We start from the raw sequence: 8,350 nt of genomic DNA, 5'->3' as shown, positions 1-8,350 counted from the left end.
TTGAATGGCAAGTCTAGATGATTGAGTTTCTCAATGAAACATTTGGTGAAAGAACTATTAAAAGATTTTTTGTTTGTTTGTTTTGTTTCTTGAGATGGAGTTTTGCTTTTGTTGCCTGGGCTGGGGTGCAGTGGCACTATCTTGGCTCACCACAACCTCCACCTCCCAGGTTCAAGCGATTCTCCTGCCTCAGCCTCCCAAGTAGTGGGGATTACAGGCACGTGCCACCACCCCTGCCAAATTTTTTATTTTTAGTAGAGACGGGGTTTTTCCATGTTGCTCAGGCTGGTCTGGAAATCCCGACCTCAGGTGATCCACCTGCCTCGGCCTCCCAAAGTGCTCAGATTACAGGTGTAAGCCATCTCGTCCAGCTGTCCATCCCTAGAGCTTCCAACTCTGAAGGTCTGCTGCAGGATCCAAGAACTTGCATTTATTTTACTTTTTGAGACATCTTGTTCTGTTGCCCAGGCTGGAGTATAGTAGCACAATCTTGGCTCACTGCAGCCTTGACCTCCCAGGCTCATTCAATTCTCACTTCAGCCTCTCTAGTAGCTGGGACTAAGGCACACACCACCACACCTAATTCATATATATATATTTTTGGTATAGACGGGGTCTGGCAATATTGCCCAGGCTGGTCTCAAACTCCTGGGCTCAAATGATTCTCCCATCTCAGCCTCCCAAAGTGCTGGGATTACAGGCCAGTCATAAGCCTCCGAGATGGGCTGAAGTTGCTTTTTGTTGTTGATACTGTCTGGCCCTGGCCCCCAGCCTGGAGTGGCACCATTACGTATCACTGCAACCTCTGCCTCCTGCCTCCCAGGCTCAAGCTCTCCTCTCACCTCAGCCTCTTGAGTAGCTGGGACCACAGGTGCATGCCACCACACCTTGCTAATTTTTGTATTTTTTGTAGAGACAGGGTTTCACCATGTTGCCCAGGCTGGTCTTCATCTGCGCTCAAGCAATCCACCCAAACTTGGCCTTCCAAAGTGCTGGGATCACAGATGTGAGCCACTGCACCTGGCTCAAAGTTGCATTTAAAGAAATATCCAGCCAGGCTCAGTGGCTCAGGCCTGTAATAATAGCACTTTGGGAGGCTAAGGCCGGAGGATGACTTGAAGGCCAGGAGTTTGGAGCTGCAGTGAGCTAGGACTATACCACTGGCCTGAGTGACAGAGTAGGACTCTGTCTCTAAAAAAAAGAAAACAACAAAAAAAGAGAAATAGAAATATTCTACAGGTGGTCTAAGGACACGTTCTGACAAACCAACTAATTGACAGATGAATATTTATTAAGCAGCTACTATATGCCAGGTTCAGGTTGGTCTTATTCTAGAGATAGAGAAGGGAACGAGAAAAGTCTGCCTTCATGGAGTTTACATTCTAGTGAGGGTAGAAAATATCAAGAATATAAATACATGTGGACAGTGACATGAAACAAGTGGGCGGTGGGGACAACGCATGAGCGTGAGTGGCCTCTCTCTGAGGTCACTGTGGACAGATGGAGAAGCCAGCCAGCAAATTGGAGGAAAAGCACCCAGATGGACATCCTTCCTGAAGCTCCCTCAACCCAGGCCCTGAGCCAAGAATGTCTGAAAGTAAGCAAGTCGAATAGTGAAGTTCCCGCCTTTATAATCAAGGCTTCCAGGACCAAGGTAGGCAAGACAGAGGCGCCAACAAAGGGGAAGGCTGTGGACGGATTCTTCCCTCCCGAGCATGGTGCCCCAGGCTTGCTCTGGCTGGGGGCAGAGGTCTGATTCCCCTGCTTTTGGGAAACCCAGTCCCCATACCATCTCCCTCACTCAAGCATCCCTAGCATCTCACACTCCAGGGCTGAGCCGGCAGGGTGTGACAGTACCTGGTCCTGGCACCCCAGGAGCACCGCCTATACGGATGGGGCCTCCTGCGTATCCTCCCTGGGGATCCCAGGGGTGGGCCCAGTCCTCAAGATCCCAGAGTACGTGACGTCACTAAAGAGAGGCTGACCCCCATCCCAGCAGGTAGGACAACACATGAGGAAGGCGTGAGACTGGGACCTCCTGGCAGGGGGTGGGGAGCCGTGTGGCACAGCGAGACTCCCAGGGCAGGTCGGCAGCCAGGACTGGGGGCTCCAGCGTCACTTCTTCTTGGCACGGTCTGCTGCGTCCAGGGCAGCCATGTTGCGGGCAGCTGTGACCAGGTGGACGAGGCTGATGAGTGACTTCAGCAAGGCGATGGGGGCAGTGACCCAGAGGCCCATCCGGAACAGCCCCACGGAGCCAACTGCAGGAAGGCAGCAGGGAAGTTCGGGGACCGAAGGAGGGGGCCTTCGTCTCCCTGGGCAGGCCAGAGCCCCCTCCCATCCTTCTGCCCAGCCCCTCATCTCCTACCTAAAGGTCCCTCAGAGAAATGGAGCAGGTAGAGGAGGCAGTAGAAGAGCTCATTCCCAGCACACAAGGTGAACAGGACAGGCTGCACACACAGCAAACAGGCTAAGTTACCAAGAGGCAGGCGTGTGCCACCCCCGTCCCCCAGCACTAAGGAGAGTACGATCTCAGCATATTGCTTCTTTTTTTTTTCTTTTTTAGAGACAGGGTCTCGCTCTGTCATCCAGGCTGGAATGCAGTGGTATGATCATAGCACTGCAGCCTCAAAACTCCCGGTTTCAGCTGGGCGCAGTGGCTCACGCCTGTAATCCCAGCACTTTGGGAGGCTGGGGCAGGCAGATCACCTGAGGTCAGGAGTTTGAGACCAGCCTGGCCACGTGGCGAAAACCCTCTCTACTAAAAATACAAAAAATTAGCTGAGCGTGGTGGTGTGCGCCTATAGTCCCAGCCACTCGAAGGCTGAGGCACAAGAATTGCTTGAACCCAGCAGATGAAGGATGCAGTCAGCCAATAACGTGCCACTGAACTCCAGCCTGAGTGACACAGCATGTCTCTCAAAAAAAAAAAAAACCTCTTGGTTTCACTCGATCCTTCCACCTTAAGTAGAGACGATAGGCGTGCACCACTGTGCCTGGCTAAGCTAATTCGATTTTTGTGTGTGTGTGGAAACAGTCTCACTTTGTGGCCTAGGCTGGTCTCAAACTCCTGACCTTGTCAAGCAATCCTCCCACCTCCGCCTCCCAAAGCACTGGGATTACAGGCGTGAGCCACCACACCCAGCCATTACTTAGCTTTTTAAAAATCCTTTCAGAGGCTGCCTGTGTTCCTGGAATCAAGTCCACAGTCCAGTCCTGCAGACCTCTCTGGCTTTATCTCCCTCCCGCCTCTCACTCCCTCCTCTTCCGCAGGCCTCATACTTGCTCCCTGGAGTAATTCACACAGGCACCCCCACAACCAATTCTCTTCCTCCACGCTTAAGCTTACAGCCCCTCCTCCTGGAGGGACTGGGCAGACCCTGCTCTGTGCCTTCTCCTAGCCTAGGGCCAGGGTTCAGCCCAGGACTTCCCACAGCCAAGAGTATGAGGGGTGGGGCGTGTAGGAAACACTCACCCTTGAGGTGTAGTAGATCCGAAGCACTGGATTCCCAGACAGGTCGATCATCTTGTGACTCTCACTGCCTCGGACCACAGAACTTGGGGAGAAAACAGGAGAACCCCCGAGCTTTATGACCACTACCCTGCATCTGATCATCACGTTAGCCCCTATTGTATGGGTGGAAAACTGGGCATGGCTAAGGACCAGTATCCTGCCCAAAGCCACAGTTAGCTATCTGAGGGTAGAATCAGGCTTTAAATGCCACATTCAAAAGCCCCCATGCCCCTTTCTGCAAGCTGTCACCTATTTGGAATCCTAAAATATCCAGCTGGAAGAGTCCTAAGAATTGCTTAATGCAACTGTAAACATGGCTGAAGCTGATTCTAAGACAGGTTTGCCTGGGGCCCTTCGACAAAGCGGAGCTAAAAAGGACCCCTCCCAGGACGCCTAATGCCATCCCAGACACCCTTCCATCTAGGCTCCCCCGCCCCACTGTAGTGTCTCCAACTGGCCAAGGCCCCCAGAATCGCCACACACCTGTGAAGGTGCAGCCAGTGACTAGCCACATCCAAACTCATGCTGAGCTGGAAGAACAGCGTGGCCCGAGGGTAAAGCAGGGCCAGGTTGACCAACAGGCACATGGTGGAGCAGCGGTCCGTCAGCATGTCCAGCATGGCCCCAAACCGGGTTCCTGGAAGATAGGGGCTATTAAATGGGCAGGGGCTGTTAGGGTACAGTGGACGCAGGACAAGTGCCCATATTTGGTTTATCACTCTGATCCAGGGTGTAAGTGAAGACTCAAAGTGTCCACCAGCCTGGGGAGGAACACAGGCTGGAAAACAGGCTCTGTGTGAGGTCAGTGGGCAAAGGTCACCATGACATGGACTAAGAAGGCCTGAGAGTGGAGGGAACAGGGTAGGAGAAAGGAAAGCTGTGTCTGCAACTCATCAGCCCCAGAACCAAGACTCCAGGGCTAGACCAAGAAACTTGATGCCTCAGGAGAAGCCTTAGAAGTGGGTCTGGAGAACAGATTAAAAAATTAGCCAGGTGTGGTGGCCCATGCCTGTAATCCCAGCACTTTGGGAGGCTGAGGTGGGCAGATCACATGGTCAGGAGCTCAAGCCTGGCCAGCATGGTGAAACCCCGTCTCTACTAAAAATACAAAAAATTTGCCGGGTGTGGTGGTGTGTGCCTATAATCCCAGATACTCAGGAGGCTGAGTCAGGAGAACCACTTGAACCCAGGAGGTGGAGGTTGCAGTGAACCAAGATTGCACCACAGCACTCCAGCCTGGGCAGTAGAATGAGACTCTCTCAAAAAACAAAAAGAGGCCGGGCGCGGTGGCTCAAGCCTGTAATCCCAGCACTTTGGGAGGCCGAGGCGGGTGGATCACGAGGTCAAGAGATCGAGACCATCCTGGTCAACACGGTGAAACCCCGTCTCTACTAAAAATACAAAAAAAAAAATTAGCCGGGCATGGTGGTGCGTGCCTGTAATCCCAGCTACTCAGGAGGCTGAGGCAGGAGAATTGCCTGAACCCAGGAGGCGGAGGTTGCGGTGAGCCAAGATCGCGCCACTGCACTCCAGCCTGGGTAACATGAGAGAAACTCCATCTCAAAAAAAAAAAAGAAAAAATTTGTCAACCCTCTAGAAGCCATCACCCTTCCTTCTCCATCCTCCCTCTACACATGCCTTCTGGACCCAACTGCTTATGCAGGGCACACAGTAGGCCTCCAGTAAACGCCTGTTGAATGGACTCCCACCCCCCACCCCCCACCCCCACCCCCACCCCTGAGATGGAGTCTCCCTCTGTTGCCCTGGCTAGAGTGCAGTGGCGCAATCTCAGCTCACTGCAACCTCTGCCTCTTGGGTTCAAGAGATTCTCCTGCCTCAACCTCCTGAGTAGCTGGAATTACAGGCCACCATGCCTGGCAAATTTTTGTATTTTTAGTAGAGACGGGGTTTCACCATGTTGGCCAGGCTGGTCTCGAACTCCTGACCTCGTGATCCACCTGCCTCCGCCTCCCAAAGTGCTGGGATTACAGGCGTGAGCCACTGTGACTGATTAAATGGACTTGTATTCAGAGATATCTTCAGCAGCACCACGGCCATGTCATGTCTTGCTGATCCACACTTCTCACAAGCAGTGAGTTCTCAAGAGCTAGCTTAAATCCTTTTTGCTACAAAATCAGTCCATTCTTGCTGGGCGCAGCACTTTGGGAGCAAGGCAGGAAGATCGCTTGAGGCCAGGAGCTGGAGACCAGTCTGGGCGACACTGCAAGACCCAGTCTCTACACAAGTTTAAAAATTAGCCAGGTGTGGTGGCAAGTGCCTGTTGTCTCAGCTATTCAGGAAGCTGAGGTGGGAGGATTACTTGAGTCCAGGAGATGGGTGCTGCAGAGGGCCATGATCGCGCCATTGCACTCCAGCCTAAATGACAGAGCGAGACCCTGTCTCAAAAACAAAAAACAAAACAAAAACCTCAGACCATCCTGTTCTGCTTTTTTCAGAGATGAGAATGACAGCCCTCTGACCCTGAGGTCCCAAGGAGGCAGGGGAACGGGGCAGGGGGTTGTTGGGCCCCAAGGCTGGCTGGGAGGGGTGTCTGTCACCTTGATTAAGAGCGCGAGCAGCGTGTCCATCGAAAGCGTCCAGCAGGCCGCTGAGCAGGTAGAAGGAAGAGGCCGTGAGGGGGCAGCAGGGCATGAAGTAGAAAGAAATGATGGCGAAGATAATCCGGGCATAACCTTGGAATAGGACGCGGGGAGACAGGGCGGGATCAGGGAGCCCGCCAAGGCCCCTGGCCCTCCCGTCCGATCCGGGGCACCGGGCAGCACTCACCGATGAGGTTGGGCACGAACAAGAAGATATTTTCCTCTGACATCGCGGCGCCCCCCTTGCCGCCCCGGGACCGCGCTGGAGATGCCAGCGCTGTCCTGGCCTCGCCGCGCGGCCTCAGCCTCCGGCCCGGAGCATAGACCGAGCCACTTGCGCCCTGGACCCCGCCGCCCTCACCCGGCCCCAGATGCTGAAGCCGGCAGCAGTCGGGAGCACGGGTCGGCCCCAAGGCTAGCCGGGCGCAGGGGGCGCGCGCAGCCCGCCCTTCTGACCTGCAGCCCCCTAGCCTCCGCCCGCCCCGCAGACGCTCCCGCCTCCAGCTGCGGTCACCGCTGCTCCAGATGCGCGGGGCTTCCGGGAACCTCGTCCTCCGGGCCAGTCGTGGCAAAATTGGAGAGAGGAAAAAAAGGCTTTAAGAAATAGTTGTGGCCCCTTTAAGACCTGTCTGCTTCCTCTTCCCTTTCTTCCCTCCGCCCCTCTCCCTTGGCTCGTACCAAAAGGCAGAAGGGGAGACGGAGGAAGGAATTATCGACGTCGAGCAAAGGTAGGGAAGGAAAAGGAAAGCACAAAAGAGAAGGAGGCCAGTAAAAATCTCTGATTTTTCTTTTGAGGAGGATGTAACTTCCTGAGACAACGATAAAGCGATAAAATTCCCCCCTCCTGAGTCTTTGCACGCCCGAGAAGTCAGGAGTTTTGGTGCAGCCCGCACTGTTCTCCCCGCCCCCTAAGTCTCCAGCCGCCTTTGCTCTCTCAGGCTCCAGGTGGCTAGAGAGGCTCCAGATCGCCCTGCCGCCGGGTTGCTTCTCGCTTGCCCCTTGTGGTGGGAGGATTAGGTCGCAGGCTCCACCCCTACGTCATCCTCTCAAGCTTCTCAATCCTCTGGTTTTTGGGGTCACTGCCCCCAAGGAGGCAGCTGGAGGGGTATGGAGGGGAGGCTGGAGGACCAAACGGGGCGCGCTAGGAAATGTCTCTGTCTTTAGTTCTAGAACCCCTGATCTCCTAGCAACGAGGCTGCGGAGCCTCCGCAGATCCCGAGGGTTTATAGCGGCCGGTAGCAACACGGAGCCGGCTCCCCCTTTTCCAGCCTTCCTCCCCATCTCCCATTCCCTGTCCTCCGCGACCTATACCAGAGGTCCTTAGGCCTCCCGTCTCCCCTTCTGCCGAGTAGCCCAAGGTTGCCACCCATCTGCCAGGTCTGGGGCGGCAAGTTGGCTGCCTTGGCTTGGGAAAGGGCTTGGGAGGGAAGAAGGAAGGCGAGGCCCCACCGGGCGAAGGGGTGGGGGGGGGTGTGGGAGGTCCCCTCTCTCCTGAAGATATAAGGCAACATTTTTTTTTCTTGAGAGATGGAATGAGTTCTGGGGAAAGCGGGCCGGTTTCTCAGGCCTCCACTGTTTCCAGGGGGATGGCGTCCACTCCGATGGGGAATGAGGGGGAGAAGAAGGACAGCTGGCCGTCTCAAGCTGCACCCTCCTCGAGAGGAGGTTCGGTGAGCGCTGCAGGGGACCGTAGAGGTGGGAGTGTAAGGAAGTGAAGGCCTCCCAGGCAGAGGTGCCCGTCCCAGGTCTGAGCCGTTAGCCTTGAGATTCTAACCTCAACGCTGAGTCCTGAAGCCCAGACCCATAGCCCTCAGCACTAGGCCCTGATTCTGCAACACCCCCCAATCCACCTCCCCCAGATCCAGAGCCTTCTAGCTAAATCTCAAGGCCCAGTACTCCAAGACCAAGCTCCTTGGACCCAGAGGTCCCAGCCCGGGAGCTCCCACACCCAGCACTCCCATGTGGGAGCTCCCACACCCAGCACTCCCATATGGGAGCTCCCGGGCTGAACCCCTCCGCCTTCTCCTTTCCCAGGCTTCGTTATCTCGTTCTGAGGAATACCTGTCCCGGATCAGTGCAGAACTCACGGAGGAGGCTTTATTTATGGCTTGCTGCCATTTGAACCCTGTGCCCATCAAAAAAAAGCAGACACAAGACCAAGCGACTCAGATATCCACACAGGGTAACCCCCTGCCTCAGGATCACTGTCTAGAGAAGCGCCGCCCCCTCCCCCCAT

At 55.0% G+C, this 8,350-nt stretch overlaps 1 protein-coding gene across 3 annotated transcripts; it reads right to left on the bottom strand.

Moving 5' to 3' along the window:
- Positions 1-1,270: 1,270 nt before the first annotated feature.
- CDIPT (CDP-diacylglycerol--inositol 3-phosphatidyltransferase) lies at positions 1,271-7,230 on the bottom strand. Of its 3 annotated transcripts, none has more exons than XM_017519160.2 (6): positions 6,302-7,230; positions 6,073-6,207; positions 3,998-4,151; positions 3,476-3,557; positions 2,369-2,450; positions 1,271-2,261 (listed from the first exon to the last, which is right to left on the bottom strand). In XM_017519160.2, the coding sequence occupies exons 1-6, from the start codon at positions 6,342-6,344 to the stop codon at positions 2,116-2,118; spliced, it is 642 nt and encodes a 213-aa protein (XP_017374649.1). In that variant the 5' UTR covers positions 6,345-7,230; the 3' UTR covers positions 1,271-2,115. The 3 variants fall into 3 exon arrangements, with proteins under 3 accessions (XP_017374649.1, XP_017374650.1, XP_037591038.1); XM_017519161.2 differs by having other exon boundaries at positions 6,073-6,122; XM_037735110.1 differs by lacking the exon at positions 6,302-7,230 and having other exon boundaries at positions 3,998-4,165; positions 6,073-6,200.
- Between the last annotated feature and the right edge of the window lie 1,120 nt (positions 7,231-8,350).

Source organism: Cebus imitator, unplaced genomic scaffold (genome assembly GCF_001604975.1).
Source record: "Cebus imitator isolate Cc_AM_T3 unplaced genomic scaffold, Cebus_imitator-1.0 Scaffold729, whole genome shotgun sequence".
NCBI classification, from domain to species: Eukaryota; Metazoa; Chordata; class Mammalia; order Primates; family Cebidae; genus Cebus; species Cebus imitator.
The sequence above is the reverse complement of the archived record's forward strand: the minus strand, read 5'-3'. Positions and strand labels throughout refer to the sequence as shown.